General features: G+C 36.5%; 1 protein-coding gene across 1 annotated transcript in view; it reads right to left on the bottom strand.

Moving 5' to 3' along the window:
* The window catches only part of LOC117320399, a 47,327-nt gene that overhangs the window by 16,586 nt on the left and 3,398 nt on the right, over positions 1–27,343 (bottom strand). Inside the window, exons 2-4 of the mRNA XM_033874998.1 lie at positions 8,548–8,752; positions 4,455–5,063; positions 1,894–1,956 (exon numbers count right to left, since the gene is read on the bottom strand). Of these exons, the coding sequence (XP_033730889.1) occupies positions 1,894–1,956; positions 4,455–5,025 (634 nt within the window). The 5' untranslated portion in view covers positions 5,026–5,063; positions 8,548–8,752. The remainder of the gene's footprint in view (positions 1–1,893; positions 1,957–4,454; positions 5,064–8,547; positions 8,753–27,343) is intronic.

Raw genomic sequence — 27,343 nt, 5'->3', positions numbered from 1 at the left:
TGAAATTTGAGAAAGATCCCTTCAATACTTTCTCAGATATAGAGATAACAAACTTCGATTGTCAAAATCCAAGATGGCTGCCTGTCGGCCATGTTGTTTTCTTATTAGTCTCAAAATGCAATATGCATAACCAGGCACAAAGAGGAACCTGCATATGAAATTTGAGAAAGATCCCTTCAATACTTTCACAGAAATAGCGATAACAAACTTCAATTGTCAAAATCCAAGATGGCTGCCTGTCGGCCATTTTGTTTTCCGATTGGTCCCAAAATGCAATATGCATAACTAGGCACCAAAGGGAACCTACATATTAAAATTTGAGAAAGATCCCTTCAGTACTTCCTCAGAAATAGCGATAACAAACTCCAATTGTCAAAATCCAAGATGGCTGCCTGTCGGCCATGTTGTTTTCCGATTGGTCTCAAAATGCAATATGCATAACTAGGCACCAAGGGGAGCCTACATATGAAATTTGAGAAAGATCCCTTCAGTACTTTCTCAGAAATAGCGATAACAAACTTCAATTGTCAAATTCCAAGATGGCTGCCTGTCGGCCATGTTGTTTTCCGATTGGTCTCAAAATGCAATATGCATAACTAGGCACCAAGGGGAGCCTACATATGAAATTTGAGAAAGATCCCTTCAGTACTTTCTCAGAAATAGCGATAACAAACTTCAATTGTCAAAATCCAAGATGGCTGCCTGTCGGCCATGTTGTTTTCCGATTGGTCTCAAAATGCAATATGCATAACTAGGCACCAAGGGGAACCTACATATGAAATTTGAGAAAGATCCCTTCAGCACTTCCTCAGAAATAGCGATAACAAACTCCAATTGTCAAAATCCAAGATGGCTGCCTGTCGGCCATGTTGTTTTCCGATTGGTCTCAAAATGCAATATGCATAACTAGGCACCAAGGGGAGCCTACATATGAAATTTGAGAAAGATCCCTTCAGTACTTTCTCAGAAATAGCGATAACAAACTTCAATTGTCAAAATCCAAGATGGCTGCCTGTCGGCCATGTTGTTTTCCGATTGGTCTCAAAATGCAATATGCATAACTAGGCACCAAGGGGAACCCACATATGAAATTTGAGAAAGATCCCTTCAGTACTTTCTGAGGATTAGCGATAACAAGAATTGTTTACGGAGGGACGGAGGGACGGACGGACGGACGGACGACGGACCACGGACGCAGGGCGATTTGAATAGCCCACCATCTGATGATGGTGGGCTAAAAATAAGCAATAAATAATAACAAAGAAATTAATCAATTGTACATAATACTTATTACTTTATCTAATAAACAATATTGTGCACAGTTACGTATCAATACAAAGTTCATGCGTAAAAGTAGTAGAAGACAATTTTAAGCGACTAGGTACAACATGTATATGAACATTTTTGCTATGTGTTAACTGTACATATGGTTAAAAAATCATTAAAGGGTTCTTATTGAATTGATGCCAGACTCGTCTTCATTCCACTTTTCTCATCTTTTCTCTTTTTCTCTTACATCATTTGAAAACAAGATTAACCTACAAATAAAATCTGAGAGAGATCCATCAAGAACTCTGTCAAAAATGGTGATAATTGAAACTTTAACGGATAAAATCTAAGATGGATGTCTATTTTCTTGTTTATTTCAAAACTTACCATTGTCTTAACCACAGCATTGGATATCAGTAAAGCTTAATGGGGGTCAATACATAATAAAATCTGGGTCAGATCACCAGTCTGAGATACCATGTATTACGTACCTCTAGATACATTAGTCATGTACATTAGGTTTGGTATACAATCTGGGTCAGATCACCAGTCTCAGATACCATGTATTAAGTACCTCTATATAATATACATAAGTCATCAAAATCTAATCTGTGTTATAGATACCTTTGAGATTATCCAAGTTTGTTGCCATCTCCTCTTGCCTCTCTTTGATGTCACTGATTTCCCCTGAATAGAAAAGTATATCTCATTGTAGAGACTCAAGTACAGTGTATAGTCTTGAAGTATATCTAATAAAAGTACAGAGTATCTGATCAAAGTACAATGTATCTAACAAGAGATCCCAGAGGGATCTTGGCACCCACCATTGAATGATCTTCATAGGTTCCATGTCAGATTGATCTTTTCTCTACTTTTCCCTTCATTTTACTAATCTGTGCAAATTGAGACATCCCTCCAGTACTTTTCAAACAAGGGAATCCTAGCTATATAAGAAATTTGAGATTTAACGATAATGGCTGTTTGTTTGCCAGGTTGTTTTCAGGACAGACTGGTCCAAAAATGCAATCCAAGGGACCAAGGGGAACCTACTTATGAAATTTGAGAAAGATCCATTCAGTACTATGAGAAAAAAAGATAACAAACTTCAATTGTCAAAATCCAAGATGGCGGCCTGTCGGCCATATTGTTTTCCAATTGATCTCAAAATGCAATAAGCATAACGATCAACCAAGGGGAACCTCCATATGAAATTTGAGAAAGATCCATTCAGTACTTTCTCAGAAATAGTGATAACAAACTTCAATTGTCAAAATCCAAGATGGCTGCCTGTCGGCCATGTTGTTTTCTGATTGGTCTCAAAACGCAATATGCATAACTAGGCACCAAGGGAAACCTACATATGAAATTTCAGAAAGATCCATTCAGTACTTTGTCAGAAATAGTGATAACAAACTTAAATTGCCAAAATCCAAGATGGCTGCCTGTCGGCCATGTTGTTTTCAGATTGGTCCCAAAACGCAATATGCATAACTAGGCACCAAGGAAAACTTACATATGAAATTTGAGAAAGATCCCTTAAATACTTTCTCAGAAATAGTGATAACAAACTTCAATTGTCAAAATCCAAGATGGCTGCCTGTCGGCCATGTTGTTTTCAGATTGGTCTAAAACCCAATATGCATAACTAGGCACCAAGGGAAACTTACATATGAAATTTGAGAAAGATCCCTTAAATACTTTCTCAGAAATAGTGATAACAAACTTCAATTGTCAAAATCCAAGATGGCTGCCTGTCGGCCATGTTGTTTTCAGATTGGTCTCAAAACACAATATGCATAACTAAGCACCAAGGGAAACCTACATATGAAATTTCAGAAAGATCCATTCAGTACATTCTCAGAAATAGCGATAACAAACTTCAATTGTCAAAATCCAAGATGGCTGCCTGTCGGCCATGTTGTTTTCGAATTCGTCTTAAAACGCAATATGCATAACTAGGCACCAAGGGAAACCTACATATGAAATTTCAGAAAGATCCATTCAGTACTTTCTCAGAAATAGTGATAACAAACTTCAATTGTCAAAATCCAAGATGGCTGTCTGTCGGCCATGTTGTTTTCCGATTGGTCTCAAATCGCAATATGCATAACTAGGCACCAAGGGGAACCTACATATGAAATTTGAGAAAGATCCCCTCAGTACTTTCTCAGAAATAGCGATAACAAGAATTGTTTACGGACGGAGGGACGGACGGACCACGGACCACGGACCACGGACGCAGTGCGATTTGAATAGCCCACCATCTGATGATGGTGGGCTAATAAAAGAACAATGTATCTAATCAAAGTACAGTGTATCTGATCAAAGTACAGAGTATCGGATCAAAATACAATGTATCTATAAAAGTACAATGTATCTGATCAAAGTACACTATATCTGATAAATATACAGTTTATCTGATCAAAGTACAATGTATCTGATCAAAGTACACTATATCTGATCAATATACAGTGTATATCATCAAAGTTCAATTTATATAATCAATATACAGTGTATCTAATCAAAATACATTGTATTTGATAAAAATACAATGTACACTGTGGATAATCAATATACATGTACAGTGTATCTTATCAAAATACATTGTATTTGATCACAGTACAGTGTATCTAATGAAAGCACAATGTATTTATACCACTCTGCCCTGGGTACCTGCTGCCAAAATATCAAGCCTTTCAGATTTCTGGATCTCTAGAAAAAGATTCTGGAAGTCATTAACATATTTGATTCATATGACCTTGAAAATAGGACAAGGTCTTTGGTGTGAGGAAATTTAATATCACTCCATAGCAGGAACCTACTGACAAAGGATGACTGGCCTGGGTCTTTTAGAACTTGAGAGGAAGATTCATAAAGGAGTTTTAACTATTCAGTCTCTGGGACCTTATATATAGGTCAAGGTCATTTATATGAGGAAACTTTATACCACTCTGGCCTAGGTACTTGCTGGCAAAATATCATCCCTCTGGGCCTTCTGGAACTTCACAAAAAAAGTCTTGGAAATTTTTAACAAACTTGACTTAATAGTTTTTAGCAGTTCAAATTTGACGGAAAGATTGAAAACGGACACCCACTCATGTACTGTACCATAAGCTCACTGACACTTTGTGCCATGTGAAATATCAATTTTTCAGTGATGTAATCATATTCTTTATGCAGTTTACCTTCTATCTTCTTTACAAGAGTTATGTACTTCCTCTCTACATCTGGGTCCATGGTCATGGTCAGTATACTATCCACGGCTTGTACAAACATCCCTGTCTTCAGATCGCTGTTCTGTATGTCCTCAACACTTTGACGGATGTCGGCCCACCTCGTCCTAAAGTCACTATTAGAAAGATATGCAATGTTGGCATGCACTATCTCATTTCTGTGTATCCGTAGACGATCAATGTTTGCTGACAGACAACGGTCTGCAGCATCTGGAACATTACCCCAACCCTTTCCATGAGGAGTGATGTTCCCTAGATTCCTTAGAAGGATATAAAGTAAAGAAACATCCATATCCTTCTCAGAACCTTGGAACACTCCACCTGAGGGGTAAAGCATTTTCTTCTGTTGTTTATTTAACTGGGAGATAATCTGACCCTTTTGACTGGAAAGTACATAAGGGAGTCCAGATGGCAGTCGAGTGACGAGTAATTCTCTGAAGACGTCAGGGAAGACATCAATGACCAGTCTACATATCCGGGCATAGTTAGTCGTTTCTTTGGTGGAAGTATACTTGGCAGACATCCTTATAGTTGGTTTCAGGACAGAAGATAATGTTGATGCTGGAAAATATAAGGAAGTAACAGGACTATTGAGCCTTTAACTGTCACCTGAAATCTGATGTAACAAGTGAAAATACTGCATTAGTACAACCTTATATTCTCTACTTAAACTTTACTTAACATAAGAATCTATATCATTTCTTAATAAACCATTTCTCAATATACCTTGTCTCATATAATCTGAAGTAAAATGACCTTATGTATAGGTTATTGAATGGCTTTTTAAGTGATAAGAACCAGTACTTAAACATTTTTGGTATTTTCTCCTGAAGCAGCCACTCATATGAGACAACATGCAGATTGATGCGTGCAGTTTCAACAAAAAGATTTAAAGGTCAATATTCGAATTCTATTAGATACTTGAATGATTCAATGACTGTTATATACATATTTTCATATCATAAGGGAATAAAACTAGAATTGTTGTTCGGGCCAACTCATAACAACAATAACAACTCTACCCCACCATCGCCACCAATGAGGTCTTTTGTAGTTTAATGAAACCAATTGTGGTCTTGTAACACAGGGTCGGGGGCAATTTAGCTTTCCAAAACGGGAAGGTAAACTTTACCTCTTATACTACATCTACAACATCTACAATTCTGTTGAAATACAGGTGATTTAAAAGAATTAGACAATTTCTATTGATATAAAGAACACATTCTATAAGAAAAACTCAGTCGGAATTGTAATTTATCAAAATCTAAAAATTGATAAATTTGAGATACGGCCCTTTACTTCTAAGCACCCCATGTTGGAGATACGTCCTTGTTCCCCTAAACAATCGATATATATAAAATATAGAAAGATGGCAATTTAAATTTAATTACAGTTCAGTATCTGTTGACTCTCGGACAGTTCTAAGGCTAAACTTGAGGATGTAGTCAACAAATGCCGCTGAAAATTTGACCAAATAAGGAATTTTGATAACCCATGCCAAACTAGAACTGTCGCCAGGATGGCTGACTAATACCCCCGCAATCTGCATGAGTCAATGGTGAATTGGAACTGTTAATTAGAGGCTAACTAAGATAATCCAGTAATATAGTGACCAGTTGCCATAGCTACCATAATTTTGAAAAAAAACAAGAGGCCCAGGGGCCTTAACAGTCATCTGACTCTAAATTAAAACCCTTATATTATTGAAGTATGTATTCTTTGTAGCAAGTATACAGTGGCACTGTTGGCCATGGTGGCCATCTTGGATTTCTGACCGACCCAATAAATAACAACACTTGGTAAGGACCCTTCAGGTCAGATGACCGAAAAAAAAGAAAATGGCATGCACATCTACACATGGTCCCCTATATTTGTGTGAAGTTTCATTGAAATCGGCCCTTCGGTTTAGGAGGAGTTGTCCGGAAAAACTTAAAGTTATGGTTCTTATCAGAAAACCTGTTTATAGTGACTAGTTGCCATAGCAACTATAATTTTGAAAGAAAAGAAAGTGGTATGCACATCTACACATGGTCCTCTTTATTTCTGTGAAGTTTCATTGAAATTGGCCATTTAGTTTAGGAGGAGTTGTCCGGACAAACTTAAAGTTATGGTTCTTATCGGAAAACCTGTTTATAGTGACCAGTTGCCATAGCAACCATAATATTGAGAAAAATAAAGAGGCATGCACATCTACACATGATCATTAATATTTGTGTGAAGTTTCATCGGAATTGGCCCATTGGTTTAGGAGGAGTTGTCCGGACAAAATGCGTCTACAGACAGACGGATGGACGGACAGACAACCTGATTCCAGTATACCCCCCTAACTTCGTTGCGGGGGTATAAATATAACAATTCTAGACTTATCTAATAATATATATGTTGCACTGCGGACAGGTCAGTAGCCCCGACACCAAGTTCCAGAGTTATTACAGCTGTACCCTTTGCAAACTTACCTTGGCACTCAAACATTTAATCCCCGCAACCATTAGCAAGTATACGTGCTTGTTTGGTGACTCAATCATCGGGATTTTCAATGCGTTTACTTCCCCACAAATTGTTTAATTTCTCAATACTCTAATCACATGAACACCTTGATTACTGTCTGATTGTGAAACAAACATGTTATTAGACTGTTTTGCGAGACACTTCTGTAAACCAGGACGAAATCTATAAATACCTGAATCTCACAACAGAACAAAGAAGCCTAGCATGGCCCCGCCTTCAGCAATAACATGAGTACACGACAGACATTACAAGAGGCCTAAATCACCTGTATCGCTCATTTGGTTGATTTGATCAAACTACAAAGTAATGTTCATGTTCAATTTGTTAACAACTTTATTTGTTGATGTCTAACAATGCTATTATGGTTATGAGGTATGGATCTCAACTGTTTCAAAGATATAACAAAGAATCCAAGTCCCTAGGGGTAAGGAATGACCCCAGGGCCTATTTTTACAACATGATTGTGTTTATCTCTTCATGCCAAACAATGCTATATATGGTTATAGGGTGGGGATCTCAATGGTTTCAAAGATATAACAAAAGAACTAAGTCCCTAGGGGTGGGGAGAGACCCCTGGACACCTTTTTAACAATATGGTTGTGTTTATCACTTGATGGCCAACAATGCTATACATGGTCATGGGATGGGGATCTCAACAGTTTCTAAAATACATGAGGTCTTTTTTAGCAATACAGCCAAATTGCTCCCTTTTGCCCAACCACTCAGGCCCCTTGAAGGGTCAGCCCTATCATTTGTATAAATTTGAATCCCAGCCACATAGGGATGTTACCACGGAAATATCAATGTCATGCATTGCTTAGTACAAGAGAAAAAGTCATTTTAAATATCAATATTGCCAAATGGACCTCTTTTGGCATTTCCCCTCAGGCCTCGGGGAGTCAGCCCCATCATTTGTACAATTTTGAATCTGCACCCAACAGTCATGCTACCAAGCAAATATAAGCAATATTCATTTCTCCGTTTCGGAGAAGTGGCTTATATCAATCTAGTCATATTGAACACTTTTGGCCCTGCCCCTCAGTCCCCGGGGTGGTCAGTCCAACTATTTGTACAATTTTGAATCTCCATTTCACAGTAATGCTACCAGGCAAAAATGACCAATATCAACTGCTTGGTTTCAGAAGTCGTTTATATCAATAGAAAAATTAACCCCTTTTGATCCTGCCCATCTGGCCTCAGGGGGTTAGGTCCCCACATTCCTCGGTTTCAGAAAAGAAGTCATTTATATCAATATAACCAAATTGACCCCTTTTGGCACCGCCCTAGAGGCCCCCTGGGAGTCAGCCCCATCATTTGTACGATTTTGAGTCCCTTACTTAATATGTTCAAATTCTGATCGGCGGTTATGAACATGAAGTCAAATAAGTCAATTGTTGACGGATTGACGGACGGGCGTATGACGGACGCCACCGTATGGCATAAGCTCACCTTGGTCCTTTGGACCATGTGAGCTAATAAACTAGTGATAAAGTACATCATAACATTGTAACAAAGGCTGACAACATAAGATGATTACCTGGTGTTGTATTAGATCCAAAACCGAGTCTTTGAGTTAGGTATACATGCTTTGGCTCGTCTCTATCTGTGAAGACATCTAGGCACTTCTCACCAGTGTCCGACAATGCTCTTCGACTTGTATCTTTATGAATTCCCCAGAGAAGTTTGACTACTCCACTGACAAGGTTGACTTGTTTCACTGGGCTGTCTCAAGGAGCAGTTACCTGTCAGACAAAATTTACCAGTTATTTTTGTACACATTAAAACGTGAAATTACTCCATCTTCAGAATTCGTATAACTGACTTTTTGCTTCTCCTTTCAATTCTATAGCAATTACCATTTAATATTTATTTCTCAGAATATGGACAAACATTATCACCGCCCCTCAGAATATGGACAAACATTATCACTGCCCCTCAGAATATGGACAAACATTATCACCGACTCTCAGAATATGGACAAACAGTACCACCGCCCCTCAGAATATGGACAAACAGTACCACCGCCCCTCAGAATATTGACAAACAGTACCACCGCCCCTCAGAATATCGACAAACATTATCACTGCCCCTCAGGATACAGACAACCATTATCACCACCCCTCAGGATACACAAACATTATCACCGCCCCTCAGGATACACAAACATTATCACTGCCCCTCAGAATATTGACAAACATTATCAGCGCCCCTCAGAATATCGACCAACATTATCACTGCCCCTCAGAATATCGACAAACATTATCACTGCCCCTCAGAATATGGACAAACATTATCACCGCCCCTCAGAATATTAACAGACAGTACCACCGCCCCTCAGAATATTGACAAACAGTACCACCGCCCCTCAGAATATTGACAAACAGTACCACCGCCCCTCAGAATATTGACAAACAGTACCACCTCCCCTCAGAATATTGACAAACAGTACCACCGCCCCTCAGAATATTGACAAACAGTACCACCGCCCCTCAGAATATTGACAAACATTATCACCACCCCTCAGAATATTGAAAAACAGTACCACCGCCCATCAGAATATGTTGACTGGCCTGGCTATGGGGATGCGGTGGCCGATCGCGAGTGGTTATAACATAAATAGGTGTCCCGACACTGTATCAATAGCCCTAGGCCAAGCCTCCACCACTGGGTTGTGAGTTCCAAACCCTGGCTTTTTTCACGGTACTACGGCTTTTCTCCATCTCTGAAACCTGGCACGTCCTTAAATGACCATGGCTGTTAATAGGATGTTAAAATAAACTAAACTCCATGGCTTACACCAAGCTCCCTGGCTTGTACACGTACACCGGGCGGTAGAGTGCAGGGTACGCAATTTTGCACACTTTCGGTATGTATGATACCTAAATACATTTCCATCAAATTAATTTCAAATCGAGAATGTATACCTAACATTAGATGTACAAATCATTCGTAACATACCTGAGTGTGGGCCTAATCTGATATGAACAAATGTGTCACTGCGCATGGGAGCTGTTGTTAATTGGTGTTAATTGCTGGGTTTACAGTACATAACGACATAAGATACTTACCTGGTGTTACATTAACACTTGATCTTTGACTTGACCTATCTCAATCATCTTAGGGAAGATGCACTGTTCCGCTGACAAAGTTAAGTTGTTTGTCCGTGTCACCTCGTCTGATTTCTGTGTTAAGACAAAATTTACTCATTATGATTAAAGGGTTTTTGACACAAAAAGGTTTAAGTCTATATATTGGTTTTCTGAAAAGGCGGTCAAACACCCCACATTTCTGGGGTTGTGTATATACAGGCTGAGATAAAGGGCACGGCATTGGTCCATCTGGGCAGCTGACCTATATGCAAAATTTCATTGTGATAACGAGGTAGGTCAGCATCATACATCACAGGTTCACCGCTGCTGAGACTGATAGTATAACAAACGTTACAAATGCCCAAATGTGTCACATTAAATCACTATGTCTCACTATGTCACATTAAATCACTATGTCACATTAAATCACTATGTCTCACTATGTCACATTAAATCACTATGTCACATTAAATCACTATGTCTCACTATGTCATATTAAATTACTATGTCATATTAAATCACTATGTCACATTAAATCACTATGTCACATTAAATGACTATGTCATATTTAATCACAATGTTGCATTTAATCACTGTGTCACATTAAATCACTATGTCACATTAAATCACTATGTCACATTAAATCACTATGTCATATTAACTCACTATGTCATATTAAATCAATATGTCATATTAAATCAATATGTCACATTAAATTACTGTCATATTAAATCACTATGTCATATTAAATCACAATGTCACATTAAATCACAATGTCACATTTAATCACTGTGTCATATTAAATCACTATGTCACATTAAATCACTATGTCACATTCAATCACTATGTCATATTAAATCACTATGTCATATTAAATCACTATGTCAAATTAAATCACTATGTCATATTAAATCAATATGTCATATTAAATCACTATGTCATATTAAATCACTGTCATATTAAATTACTATGTCATATTAAATCACTATGTAATATTAAATCACTGTCATATTAAATTACTATATCATATTAAATTACTATGTCATATTAATTCACTATGTCATATTAAATCACTACTGTATACCTGGTAATTTTTGCCCCCATTTAATTACGCCATTTTCGCCCTTTGAAGATAGGGCGAATTTAAGATGAAGGCAAACATTTCAAGCTGAATTGAAGGATTAATAAACCACAGTAAAAATTAATTGGCTAATTGTAGTGGGAACACAAACATACCCTATTACTTTTCAACTGTAATATCACGTACAAGACTTAGCATTTTCAATTAAAACACGATACTAAGTTATTTTCAAAATTCAGTAATTTTTCAGCATAGCCGTCTAATTTTGTTTGGCCCCAGATATGACGCGACAGGTTGCGTTTCTGTCAAGATGAAGTACATGATTGGTCAATGTAGCGGTCAATTCAAAATGCAGTTATACAGTTTAAAACGAAACAAAGTTAAAGGGACCTCACGGTAAACCAATATATATTTTGAATTTTCTATCTGAACAATAACCATTCGAATTTGATGATGTATGGACATAAAAACATCAATTATCAATTATTAAAAGGTTATCACTCGGAATATGCAAATTTTGTGACATATACGATAAACGCATGCGCACAACAAACTAAAACACAGGGAAACAAAAATGGCTTCCATTGCGAATCGACTGCGGTTGGAAACGATAACAGCTTCCGCAATGAAGAGAATAATAGGGAAATGGGTTAAACACAATCCTAGAATTAAAATTGGGAAGCAGTACAATAGATTGTAACAGTTCAAACATGAAAACAGCAGTAATACGGACGCCGCTCGTATTCTGCTTGATTGTTTGATAGTAGGTCATGACAATCTCTGTAATATTTACACAAACTCGGTAATATTAACACAAACTCGGTAATATTAACACAAACTCGGTAATATTTACACAGTCTGTACCAGTACTTCGCTACTGTCACTATACTATATGAACAGTGTTTACACTTATTTACACATAAATATGTGTGCTGTAATATATACAGAACGTGTTATTTAACATTTAAACCACTGTATAATATCGTTATCCAATTAACCCAGACGGAATATAGTAAACTATCGTCTGTTTGTGTTGCCACGATTTCAAAACAGTCACATAATAATTTTAAAATAATTTCCACGCTAAATTAAGAGGGGGGATTCCCAATTAAATTGAGTGGTCAAGCTGGACATAAGGATTGACTGTGAACATTGGGACAGCACAGAAACATAACTGGAAAGGAGCAAAACGCGTACATTCAGTGAAAATTGCAACGTTTATCATGATGTCCCTTTTAAATTGAATGCAAGCTGAATAAGTGGATGCATCTATTCAAATGACACATTTGCAGTCCTATTATCCCCAACAAGAGGCCAAGAGGGCCTGTATCGCTCACCTGGTTTCATGAGATATGAAACAAGAATGATGCTTCAGTATAATTGTCGCTGGTATTGCTATGTCAATATATATATCATAAGCATTTTATATGGGTACATGTACATTGGTTTTATTTTAATACTAAAAATGCCAAAAAGTGCATTAATCCATGAAATGAAATTGACTTTTGCAGCGACCCAATAGGGATGCTACCACACAAATGTGAGTGATATCCATTGTTTAGTTTCAGAGAAGATCTTGTAAGACTAATTTAGACCCCTTTTAACCCTGCACTCTGCCCCCTGGGGGGTCAGCTCCTTCCCTTATACAATTTTGAATTTCTACCCCTATAGGATGCTACCAGTCAAACCATTGCTAAGTTTCAGAGAATAATTTGTTTAAATCAATTTGGCCAAGCGTACCCATAGGGATGCTTCTGACCAAATTTGATCAAATTCTGATCAGCGGTTATGAAGAAGAAGTCAATTGTTGACGAACGGACGGACGATGGGCCTCACGGTATGGCATAAGCTCACCTTGGTCCTTCGGACCAGGTGAGCTAAAAATGATTCAAACTGATATGATTTTGTTATCCGTGCTGAAACTGCGTATTTATTAATTAAAATGTAGTTCATTAATTTATTTCATCAGTAGTTTTACATTATAACCACCAGCATTAAAACTATGCCATTTATCTTTTTTAAAGATATTTCTTGTTTAAAATTATATAGTCCGGGTCATGATAAAATTGAAATACAGAGTGGCATCTAATTCCTGCCATGGACACGACTAATTTGATGTGTTCACCGTCGCTTAATTGTGGCTTCCATTCATGTAACACTGGTCAGCCATTAGCCAAGGCGCAGTGAACTTACCGTTGATCATGTTTACTTAAAATCATTCATGACTACTTGAATCAATAGGGACTAAAAAAAAATCCGAGCACAGGTAAACGTTCTTTATTATGACACCCGATTACATTTCACATCTCATGATGGTAAGACAATTGGGGAACTTGATAAGTCCCGAGCGGTCCGAGTGCAACTGTATAAAGAATTATGATATCCATTGCTTAGTTTCAGAAAAGATGTTGTTTAAACCAATTGACCCCTTTTGACCCCGCCCTCTGCACCCCGGGGGGAGTGGGGGTCAGTTCCTTCCTTTATAAAATTTTGAATCCCTACCCAAAAGGATGCTACTAGGCAAAATATGAGCAATATCCCTTGCTTAGTTTCAGACAAGAAGTTGTTAATATCAATTCAGCCAAACTGACCCCTCTTGGCCCCGCCCCTTAGGCCCCTGTGGGGTCAGCCTCACCATTTGCACAATTTTGAAAGCCCACTCAACAGTGATGCTACCAGGCAAATATGAGCAATATCCATCGCTTGGTTTCAAAGTAGTTTATATTAAAAATATCATTATGTCATATTAAATCACTATTTACACACGATCTACCATTGCAACGGTTTTGTAAGGTGGGAATACTTTACATTAATATATTGGATTACTTGGGTCACAACAGTGAACAAGGAGCCGCAAAGCTTGGCATTATCCCCCCGCCCCGCAGTTGGTATGAAAACCCAAATACATGTATATATCAAGCTCAAAGTAAGAGTTATCAAGAAACAGTAATTTGGTATTTTTGATTAATTTCCATGGTGACAGAAAAAATACCGAAAATGGAAGGTCCGCAATAGCAAAAGGCACAAGTAGGGAACTTAATATATATAGTATAATATATACAGAAAGTTTCAAGGAGCTGCGTTGAACGGTTATGCGCAAATGCGTTTCACAGGGGATAAAAATGTGATTTCCCTATAACTATAGTAAAGTTTATCCCCTCCCATGGGGCAAATGTGAGACCCCAGGGCAAGGAAATTCAAAATTATGGTAACAGCACCTTAAGCCCCTTCCATCTGTGAAAAGTATTTGATTCTACCTTATTTGGTTTGTAAGAAGAAGATTTTTGAAATTTCAGTCAATTTGACCCTTTTTGGCCCCGTCCACCAGCCCCTGGGGGTCAACCAGGGCCAACATGTACATACCATCAAACCGTCATCCTATGCTGATAATTTGAACCAAATTAGAATGAATTCCAATACAAATCCAACAAATAATAGTCAAAAATGTGATTTCCCTATATAAACTATAGTAAAGTTTACCCCCTCCCCAGGGGCAAACGGGAGACCCCAGGGTCATGAAATTCACACTTTTGGTAAAGCACCTTAAGACCATTCCATCTTTGAAGAGTATTTGATACTACCATATATGATCATGAGAGTAGAGAAGAAGATTTTTTTTAATTTCAGTCAATTCGACCCTTTTTGGCCCCGCCCCTCAGGCCCCTGGGGGATGGGGACCATAAATATATAATTCATAATTTTAGTTGACCTTTTAGCCATAGAAGCTCCCTGCCAAATTTCATTGAATTTGGTTCAGTGGTTTTGGAGAAGAAGTTGAAAATGTAAATTGTTTACGGACGGACGACGCACGACAACGGACAAAAGGCGATAAGAATAGGTCACTTGAGACTTTGTCTCAGATGGCCTAAAAATTTGATCAAAAAAATCTTTCCTGCATTTATTTGCTTGTGATCATTATTTTCCTAAATTGTTAAGTTATTTCATATTTTCTACTTTGAGTAACTTAATAAGTTTAAATAAACTAGGTATTTAAAATGATATGGTTTTATCAAATTAATACGAATGTCTGCGCAACATTTTCACCACATACAAGAGGCCCAGGGGCCTTAACAGTCATCTGACTCTAAATTAAAGACCCTTATACTATTACATGTAGTATGCATAATATATAGTGGCACTGTGGGCCATGGTGGCCATCTTGGAATTTGGATCATTCCGAAAAATAACAACAACACTTGATCAAGACTATCTCAGGATCATTTCTGGTAAGTAAGAGCTGAATCCCACCGGTGTAATTTGAGAAGAAGTTTGAAATAGGTGTTGTTAAGAAGAACCATGATTGCGCAATCATGTTACAAAATGGCCGACATGGCTACCATGTCAAAGTTTTTACGAAGTCGAAAAATAACAACACTATGTTGGCTCGCCTTCCTTAACATCCTCACCCATTTCCAGCTCAATGGCACAAGTGGAACTGGAGAAGAAGTTTTAATGTGTTTTTCAAGATGGTTGCCATGGCGACCATCTTTGATTTCTGACCGACCTGAAAAATAACAATACTTCCTCAGGACCATCAAGGAAAATCCTCCGAGTTAAATGTATGAATCGTCTTAGAAAAATTTTACTTTGTGTTAACGTACTGTCTAATTAAATTAAATCACGGTGTGACAACAGTATTTCACACTACTACATTTTTATCAAGTCTTTATCTTGCAAAATTAAGAAATGGATATATTTATTCTAATATGTGAGGAAAGGGTTACAACATGTCCTTAAAAGTGTATAAAATTTTATAAAAATATGCCCCAAAAAAAATTGGTCAGAAAGGCTAGAAAAAAAAATTGATAGCGCAAGTAAGATTATTTTGTCACCTCACTGTATAGTAGACCAGAGATGTATCTATCACATATGTGATGTTTACGTCTCTGAGTAGAACTATAGTGTATATGCCATTGTTTGAGCTTTTAAAATTAGGACGTTTGGAAAGATGACATGTTATAATAGTGTAGCGGGACTGGACTGAGTTGATCATCGGTGACCAGGTAGCTAAATTGGTAGAGCATCTGGCTAGTGTTCGGAGGTCCTGGGTTCGAGCCCCGGTCTGGCCGCTATGTTTTCTCCTCTCCTGTTACAAAATTGGCGCCCAACTAAAATACCCACGCTGGTGGTTGATACAGTGGAACTTCGTTAACTCGAAGTCGACGGGACCACGAAAAAACTTCGAGTTATCCGAGTGTTCGAATTAAGCGAGTTATCGTTTTTGGTGAAAAGTTTGGTCAATATTTGTCAACATTATATAATCATTATAACTTCGCTCTGTCGCTGATCAGTTTAGTGTGAAGACTGGTCAATACATGTAAATATATATGTAATGTTTCGTTATGTCACTTGTAATTTGGTGTAATTTTGCCGATATACAGTCACGATAAAGTTTCTTTCACTTAGTCACTTCAATAACGATCTGATGTGCAAGTCATGTTTGCAAAAGGTAAACGATAAAACGGAATTCGACAAAATAACAAGTTATTAATGTCAAAACAAATAACCGTTTAAGTTTAACACAGATTGCATACAAAACGTAACAGAACCATTACCTTTTATTGGACATATATAAAATACTGTTTGATCGGCCTTCTTACTTTTTATTGATAACCACGCCATTTCCATGTGTATTAGCACCGGAAGTTGGGCTGCGCATGTGCGTATAAAATGTTACTGTAACTGAGTTGGCGTTTTATCCGATTTAATAGACAGCACTGACCGTTACAGTTGTACTCTGAACACCTCGGCAGTAATTACGCTATTGTTTCAGCAGTTTAAAGATTTAATAGGCGCCGGTTACTGTGTCATTTCTACACCTGTAAAAACATCAGCCGGGTAGATCTACCGGTGTGTCAGAGATTAGTTCCGCTTGAGCGAACGGGTAGATGAGTTGTTGACTATCGTGTGTACTGATATCGGCGACCGCCTTGGGGAAATTACCTGATGTAAGTAAAGCAGTACTTTTTATCACCAAGACTTGTTGTTATAAGATTCAACCGACAATTTCTTTTATGAATTTATGAAACACTTATAATAGCATGTAGGTAAGTAGTGCCGATATGTTCAGTATTACAAACGGAATTTAGCTCTTAAAAAATGTCGGCGTTTGCCACCGATCGACGAAAATTATACTTCGAGTTATTCGAACATTTCAAGTAGGATTTTTTTTGTTGGGACCAAATTTTTACTTCGTATTATCCGAGTTTTTCGAGTTATCCGAATTCGAATTTTCCGAGTTTTTTTTACTAAGATAAAGAGAGAATTCGGCCGGGACCGGCGAGGTACTTCGAGTTAAGCGGGGTATTCGAGTTATCCGAGTTCGAGTTAACGAAGTTCCACTGTATATCACTTCGCGTTTTGTTCGTCACTTAGTGTTTCAGCTGAGGCTGAAGCCCTGAGGACTAGTCACAATACCACGGGACTAGTACCTAAACATTTTACTAGTCCTTTGGACTCCCTTATGAATTTGCAGCATGATCACAGCATAGATGCAGTATGAATGCAGCATGGAATTGCAGCATGAATGAAGCATGATGCCTAATTTACCTCACTATATATTCTTACTAGTTAAAGCATGATTGCAGCATGTTTCAATTATGCAAATTATGCTGAGATCATGCTGCATTTATGCTTTAAGGAAGCATGGCCGCAGCATGATCCCAGCATGGTCTGTGAAGCATGATCCCAGCATGGTCTGCAGCATGATCCCAGCATGGTCTGCAGCATGATCCCAGCATGGTCTGCAGCATGATCCGAGCATGTTTCAATTATGCAAATTATGCTGGGATCATGCTTCAAGGCAGCATGGTTTACAAAATCAATGAAAATCATGCAATAAAAACTTGAAGAATAATTTTGTATTACATTTTATTTGGTAATTAACATGGTATAAAACTTTTCATACAGGCTGTTTTTTCTAGTTCGAACATTTGAAACTTATCAATGAAATGAGAATGTGACAAAATAAATTTTAATTCTAATTTACCCATGATACTTATTTTATTTGCCTCTTATATTCTTTTTCTCAAAACTTCCATCACATACACAACACAGCTATCTTTTTCTAGTACAATTTTCAAATACAACTAATATCAATTCATCCTAGCTAGAAGTGGTTTGTTTCAACAAAAATAGTCAGCAAGATATACAAGTTCAATGTCAGTACATACTACAGTCTGTATTTATAATTCTGTTTTTTTTCCCTAAAATAGTAGGAAAATAGTACAAAATAATATTTTCCAGCAGAGTTATAGTAGGATATGTATACATTTTGTCACCGACGCACAAGACTGATTTCAGACAGTATACGTAGTTTCCTCGAAGTAGCCCAGATGTACTGGAAACTGATTTCATGTGTGTCTGTGAACTTAAAATAAACAAAAACAAGCAACAGTCGAAGACTACTTCTATCAAATTTAACATTATTTCTAATAAACTGTGAAAAGATTATCATAATTTTGGAATCAATTCTAAATACTGACTAAATGAAATGTTGATTGACAATTTGAACAATGGTGTGTTGTTTGATGTAGCACGTACTGTAGTGATATATCTCTGTCACTGTCCCCGGGGATTTCAATGCAACCAAGCTTGAGACGACTATATTATATTTTTTGCTAGTACAACAAATAACTAACAAGGATTTTTAGATTATATACATGTTTTTTTTTTGTATATATATTAATGTTTACACTTTTATTATGAAAGGAAATGTTGTATACCTCGACAGATAACATATCTCGAATAATCTTAATTAATGTGAAACATAAACTTCTTAATTTCTCTTCATTCCTTTCTGCTTTGTGTTAAGTCAATGCCATCAATTTGGACCACAATGCATGCGGTGTTCCTCATTCCAGAATGTACTGCATGAAGACTCAGTCTCTGTTGGAAGAAAGAAAGACTTTTAGAATATTCTTTTATTTCAAAATTAGAATAATTGTCAAGTTTTTGAAGATAATGTATGTATTTAACTTATGTACTTTTCATGATCACTTTGCTATCATGTTCATTATGTTTGCTTTGGAAGCCTTTTTATCAAGAAAATTTAAGCCAGCCACACAAAGCTACAAAATAAAACTTGCCAGGATGACTTAATTATTAATTAAATCAAGCTACTCCCGAATTCTCCATCAGTTCATATCAATGTGAAACTGCAATATACTATACATAAAACAATGTTACTTACTTATAATTCATCTTAATTCACCTATTTCATTTAATCGTTTCAATTTGATGCAATAATCTGCAAACATCGATCCTCAAAAGAATGTGGAGGTAAAGATCTTTCACGGAAGGTTTCATTATCCAAAACACAAATTTTCCTCACCATTGTTTGTGAATACCTATGTACGTCATAATCATAACAAGGGTTGTGTGAGTTGGGAAAAAATGCAATTTAAGTCGGGCCGAAGATCGTTAATAATAAATAAATAAAATTGAAAACTTACGATTGTAACACATGGATCGGTTCTGCGTTTCCTTCGGCCGTGTAATCTGTGATAAATTAATCATCAAAACCCTGAAAAATAAATAATTAGGTATTATTGATATGAATAGATCTATATCAAATTCATCGTCGTATAATGTGAAACGATGTCAGAACGTGAAGAAGATTATATAATTAAAACTGGGTCTCACTAGTTACCGACAAGAGCCGACAAGAAACTAGATTTACCGACAAGAGCCGACAAGAAGTTAGAATTACCGACAAGAAAGGAAATGAGAGATAAAATAGTTTTTATTTATTAATACAATGTAAGATTTGTTGATTTTTTTATTTAGGAATATTTTGTGGTCTGAAATAATGGTTGTGACAGGTAATATTGAGCCGACAAGAAGAATAGATCTACCGACAAGAGGCTTGAATTAAACGACAAGAAGCCGATAAGATAGAAAATGAAATACAAAATAGTTGCTTTTTTAATTTATTTATTAATACAATGTTTGATATGCTTTTTTTCTTTTTTCTCTCTTTCTTTTCTTTTTTTGATTGTTTTGTGGTGTCTGATACAATGGTGGTGACAGGGAAAATTGAGCCGACAAGAAAAATAGATCTACCGACAAGAGGATGGAATTACCGACAAGAAAGATAATAAAAGATATAAAACGCATTTTATTTACCAATACTATGTTTGATTTGGTTATTTATTAGTTATTTATTATCTATTTGGATTGTTTTGCAGTGGCGTAGGAAGTCGTCAAAAAGTGAGGGGGCAAAATTTTTTTTAACCTTAAATTTTACGCACTAAACAAATCGTATGCCATCTCCGCAAAAATAGCGAATAATTATCATTTCAACATCCCATGATAATTTTGATAATTTATGTAGTACAAAATAAGTTATTTACGCAAATCAGAATATATATATTAAATATAGCAAAACATGAATCACCAGGCCCGGCCAGGATTTTCGAAAGGGCGGGGGGGGTCCAGTTATTTATTAATAATGCGAGCGCCGTAGGCGCGAGCCGATTTTTCTTGCGGGGTCCGAGGGGTTGCCCAGCTGGTCCAGGGCAGCGCCCTGATATGGGGTTCAAGGGGGTCTAAGCCCTCCGCGGAAAATGAATATAGCACATTTCCAATAATTCGGGATCAGGCGCGGAACCAGGAGTTTTCGAAAGGAGGGTCCAGTAATTAAGTGATCAAGCCAGCGCCGTAGGCACGAGCCGTTTTTTTTTTTCCTTTTTGCGAGAGGTCTGGGGGCCGCCCAGCGGGTACAGGGTGGCAAAGCCCCCCCTGTATATCTGCAATCGAAAGGGGGGGCAGTAATTTAGTGATAAAGCGAGCGCCGTAGGCGCGAGCCGATTTTTTTTTTTTTTATTTCCTCGTACCTGTCGGTAATTAATATCACTCTATTCACGTTAAAACCGCGCATTCTTCTTCATGTTGTGTTTCTGTCTTTTTCTCATTATGAACTCAATTGACTTCACAAATTATCATCAACTTATTGAATCTATGTGATGAAGTTAAGCAAAATTACGTATTATGATATAAATATTGACTTACCAGGCTATTGCAGACGACCGACACACAGGTCTAAGGATTGATATACTAGTATAAAAGTTGGAATGTTCTGGATGTACAAGATAAAGTTTTTATCGTTGCCTTCAAGAAAACATTATCGGTTTGGAAATATACAGATATTTATCGAAATGAATATATAAATTCGCGTTTTATCCCCTTTTTAGATTTTGGATGTCAAAAAGTGGGGGGGCAAAAAGATATGTTTGCCCCCCCCCACTGAAAAAAGTGGGGGGCAATTGCCCCCCCTGCCCCCCCGCTTCCTACGCCACTGTTTTGTGGTCTAATGTAATCTAATGTTGGCGACAGGTAATTGAGCCGAAAAGAAAAACTGATTTACCGACAAGAGGCTGGAATTACCGACAAGAAGCCGATAGGAAAGAAAATGAAATACAAAATAGTTGCTTTTTAATTTATTTATTATCACAATGTTTGATTTGTTTATATTTTTTATTTTGGATTGTTTTGTGGTCTAATGCAATGTTGGCAACAGGTAATATTGAGCCAACAAGAAAAATAGATCTACCGACAAGAGGCTGGAATTACCGACAAGATGACGATAAGAGACAAAGTATGTATATATTATTCTTTATTTCTTAGTTGTTTTTTTTTTTGTTTTCATGTATTTGTTTTGCATTCGAAGTTAAACATATTCTGTTGGTGAATGTTTTTGGTCTCAACAGTTAAATATTCCACCACTGACGGTCCCACCAGACTCACTGAAGTTTTATTTTTTTAAGCAATAGAGTTTTTGCATTTATTGTGCGTTTTCTTTGCCCAGGTTTACGTGCCAAAGATTGAGTTTGTGGGATTGTGAGACTACCATCCGTTGACTTAGGAATCTTTGCAGTGTGATTTAGAACATTGGAGGCTGCTTACTGGTGGACTTAACTCGAAGTCCCCATGGCCGTATAATGCACCATGTATTAAACTTTCTTGTACATACAGACGAAAAACATGTATATAAACATTTTGTCATGTCTAATATTTTGTCGCGGTTCTTCAAAGATATTCAGTTCGGGTGCTGGTATTATGTGTTTTCACTGCATAGGAAGCCAGCCAGTTAAGTGTATGTTGTCATTGTGTAAGATTTCGCTGGTCATTATTACTCTTGGCAGAAATTTGTGTATACAAGTTACCCGTGGACGCGTGTGTCCCCTAAGGTCAATCGGCACGTGGCTCATAGGTGAAGGTATGATAGTATAATTTCTAAATATGGGCCCGCCCACATAGCCAATTACTATTTTTCATTATCTGGTAGTTGGTGTCAGAATTAATTCATTCCAACAATTTCTAATAATCAATCTACACGAACTTATATAAAATAAAAATAAATTGTGATTTACCTTTTTAAAATTAGTACGAAATTTGGAATATATCATGGGTAGTTTTGTAATCAATACAAAATTAACATTGAAGTTATTCCATTATCATATCATTTAATAAATTTTCTTTTAAATATATACATATTATTAAATTGTTAATTGTTCAATATATTCCAGTACATATAATTAAATTAGTATGTACGAAGAAATAACCTTTCTATTCTTTCTTGTCGGCTTCTTGTCGGTAATTCTAACTTCTTGTCGGTTCCCGTTCAATGCAGTGAAATTATTAGAAACGAAGATACAGAAACAATTGTATCAATCATTTTCTGGTAATGCAATCATTGTCGATATATACATGTATTACTACATTGTACGTGTAATTAAATTAGTATAAATCAAGAAATAAAAAAGATCGTATTGTTCATTTTCTTGTCGGCTTGTCGGTAGACTAATTATAACCTCTTGTCGGTAAATCATATTTTTTTCTTGTCGGCTCAATTAACTGTCACCAACATTACATTAGACAACAAAACAATCCAAATAGATAATAAATAACTAATAAATGAACAAATCAAACATAGTTTTGATAAATAAAACGTGTTTTATCTTTTATTTTCTTTCTTGTCGGTAATTGCAGCCTCTTGTCGGTAGATCTATTTTTCTTGTCGGCTCAATATTAACTGTCGCCAACATTACATTAGACAACAAAACAATCCAAATAGATAATAAATAACTAATACATGAACAAATCAAACATAGTTTTGATAAATAAAATGTGTTTTATCTTTTATTTTCTTTCTTGTCGGTGATTCAAGCCTCTTGTCGGTAGATCTATTTTTCTTGTCGGCTCAATATTACCTGTCACAACCATCTATATCAGACCACAAAATATTCCTAAATAAAAAAAATCAACAAATCATAGATTGTTTTAATAAATAAAAACTATTTTATCTCTCATTTTCTTTCTTGTAGGCTTCTTGTCGGTAATTCTAACTTCTTGTCGGCTCTTGTCGGTAAATCTAGTTTCTTGTCGGCTCTTGTCGGTAACTAGTGAGACCGTTAAAACTTACCGTCTCGTAACGATGTTTGTCGGTAAAAATATGCATCGGTCGTCAAAAACAACGAGAAAGCTGATATTCATTCGTCGGTAACTTGAAGTAAGTCGATCTTCTTCAGTAAGACGGGAAACAAACTTCGTTTTTAGGCTATCGTCGTGTTTGTTTATACTTTTCTTCTGGAAATAAACATCCGGTGAATTCAAACATGGCTATCAGACTTCCCGCTAAACTCGTGTGTGTTGCATCATGGGATAAATATTTTACTGCCAGAGATTAACACGATTCATTTTTACTTGTGCGTGTTTTTTATTCTAAATCATAAACTTCTATTGTGTCATACTTTTAAGATAAATATTACAGTATTTAATACTTGCATCGTGCACATTTAGATCGCACGAGCTCGAGGAGCACTCTCGTCACATCTCGGGAGCAAGGTAAACAAATGAGGTCATAGGTGAACCGAACGATAAACATGTAATCTGACCAGAGGTTTTGGCCTCGTCTGTCATACGCCTATTGTTTAATATGGATGTATTTTCAGACGAGGAACCGACCAATGCACGTTTTCTTTTTATGTTCACGATTTCAAATAATTCAGATTAAAGTACGGGAATATCGTCTGTTGTTAGTAAACTCATGTCGAGGTCGAGATCATCACAGCGCTTAACTTCAATGTACGTTTTATAAGGAAGCGTCCGAGTGACAACATAAGTTCGACACATGTTTATTGGAGTTTATAGCGATGAATGTTGTGTCAAACACGACGTGATTTCGTATGCTATTATCAGATGTAATCTTAACACCGCATATATCCAGAAAGTATGCGATACAAAGACAAAGAGCAGGTGATTTTAATCTTATTTGATTGAATTAAAAGCGATATTCCAAGCACATGTGTAACTGTTGGTAGAGTGACCCCAATTTTGTTTTGGCGAACATGTTACATGTATGGCTACCTGGTAGTAAGCTGGTGCATGGTAAATGGCAACGTCTTGGTTTATGTCAGTGTTTGGATAAAGTGACTGATTCTATCTCCGATAAAAAGTGTATAATCGAAGCAAATGTCAATATACTGGTTCTTCAAAAAACGATCTAAACTCTGAAAATTTGAATGAAATTTTTATAGGGATGAGTTTTAAGTCGTCACACGAATGTACTAACTTGCAACATTCATCAATGTTTAAGTTAATTCCTTCTGAGATAGAACTACAAGTGAAAGCTGACAAAATATCACATTTAAAAGCTGTGAACCGTTATACTAACAAAGAACATACTTATAAATGAAATACTTAATTAAAATAATTGTTATTGAATTTTAAATAAATATGTATGGTACTGATCAAGTATAAAAAGGAAATTCTGCAACACAAACATGTTTTTAAAAATTATTTTGTTATCACCATTGATACCTGGAAATTTTCTATATTTTATTTAAAATTAAAAAAAAAAGATACTAAAATATCTAATACCAACTTTTGTTAATTTTCTGTATCTTATTTTATTAATTAATAATTGTTTAGGTTAATCTTTTTACCTGGGAAATTTGGTCCTAGATTTTGGATCCTCGCTTGGACCTACATTTCACCCACAGAAATGTTGTGATGTCCGAACAAAGGAATGCCCTTTTAAGCTAATACAGAATGGCCAAGCATATACACATTTCAACTTAAACAATTCATGTTAATACATGAAAGAATGGTGCAGTTCATTAAATTAACTAAGTTAATACAGCATAATTGCAGCATGGTACAGTTTGTATCTAAAATGGCAAAGTTAATACAGCATGGTTGCAGCATGGTACAGATCCTATCTAAAATGCCAAAGTTATTGCAGCATGGTTGCAGCATGATGCATTTCATATGATAAATTTACTAAGTCCACACCGCATGATTGCGGCATGATATAATTCGATATCCAAACTGGCAAAGTTATTGCAGCATGGTTGCAGCATGGTACATATCCTGTCTAAAATGACAAAGTTATTGCAGCATGGTTGCAGCATGATACAGTGCATATGATAAATTAACTAAGTCGACAAAGCATGATTGCAGCATGATAGAGTTCAGATATTCAATTACCTCAATTTTTAAATCATGGTTGCAGTGCATGCTGTACAGAAGCATGGTACCATGCTGCTATGCAGCACATGCTGCAATCATGCTGTGAAACTAGCAGCATGATGCCAGCATAAAAGCAGCATGATTGCAGCATATGCTGCATTGCAGTCCATGCTGCAAATTGATAAGGGCTAATATATTGAAACAGTTAGTTTCTAAGCCTGACGACCATGTGTGTAGTTTATACGCAGCACACGTTGTTATAGCCTCGTCCTCGGCTCCGTGCCACATCTCGCGATAAATATAAATGAGGCGAGTTATTTTTATACACTGATGTTTCAAGGACTCCCCCGGTCAAGCATCCAGGCCAGTGGTCATTTTAATGTTAGGAGAGCATCAATGAGCATATTTGATTGTTATTAATACATGTGTGCAACTAGAATTTTAGGTTGTTTGGGAGCATTTGGCTTTAAGGAAAACTGGAAATTTCAAGATTTAAAAAAGATTTTTGAATACATTAGTGAATAACTTTTTTATATGATATGATTTTTGAATACATTTAAGGATTAACATCAATTATTTGTTTCTGTTATACAGTCATAACAGAAAAAACTGGAGTGTACTCTAAATAAACCGTGAAGTGGTTAATGAAGAGAGTACACTCCAGTTTTTTATGTTATGACTACATGTATAACAGAAGAATAATTAATATTAATTCTTATAATTTAATTTTGTCTTATACACACCAAGATATTTCACTTTCTTTGGCGAACTCTTTTCTGTGATAAATTATTACGCAACGTCATCAGCCAATCAAAAATGACGTTACATTTCGCAACATCAAAAAATTTGTTATGGAGGTATAACAAAATTATTTCAGCCAATGGAAATGCGTGTTTCATACAAAATTAAATTATTAGTGAATAATATGAATGAAGGCAAAGCCTTAGAAGAGTGCAGCTTTAATCACCTGACTCACCGTTAATCAAGAAGGAAACACAGGGACATGAGAATAACAGTCTAAGAACATGTACCATATTTTCTTTTATTTATTTATTTATTTATTTTGGGGGGGGGGGGGGTTGATTTAAAAAATGACACAACGCGTCTGCAAAATATGCTACAAACTAAAACAAGGCAAATATTAAGTCCTAATCCAATACAATGTCATATATGTCACCACGAGGATTATGGGGTGTGTGTGTTCCTTGTGTGGGGTGGTGATGTTACTCTGGGGTTTGTGTCCTTCAGGATGTGGCTACACAGTTATTGGTTTGGGGAATTAGCAATGGTAGAATAAGCCACACCCTGATGAAACCCCTTTCGTATAAACCCCGTGGTGAACTGTAATTTCCTTTGAAACAATATGGAGACAGTCTCTTCTTCTTAGATATTTATTTTATTCACTGGAATCAATATTTCACTAAGGTTCAACCAATACAGAAGTTCTTTATAACTTGTCCACTCTGGTGCTGACCCCTACTTCAAAATTGGTCAGAGTCTACGGGTCCTTGTAAAAGGCCAGCACCCTCACACTCACTTGGGTCCTAATCTAGCTCTCTCCTTCTGCACTAGTACTCCTCTCTCTCTAAAAACTATTTATGTATACTTTTTACAAAACAGTCAAAACTATAACATTCAATTTCATTGGTTAATAAAATAGTAAGAGGTGGAGTTTAATTATTAGATGGTGC

Source organism: Pecten maximus, unplaced genomic scaffold (assembly GCF_902652985.1).
Source record: "Pecten maximus unplaced genomic scaffold, xPecMax1.1, whole genome shotgun sequence".
Taxonomy (NCBI): Eukaryota; Metazoa; Mollusca; class Bivalvia; order Pectinida; family Pectinidae; genus Pecten; species Pecten maximus.
The sequence above is the reverse complement of the archived record's forward strand: the minus strand, read 5'-3'. Positions and strand labels throughout refer to the sequence as shown.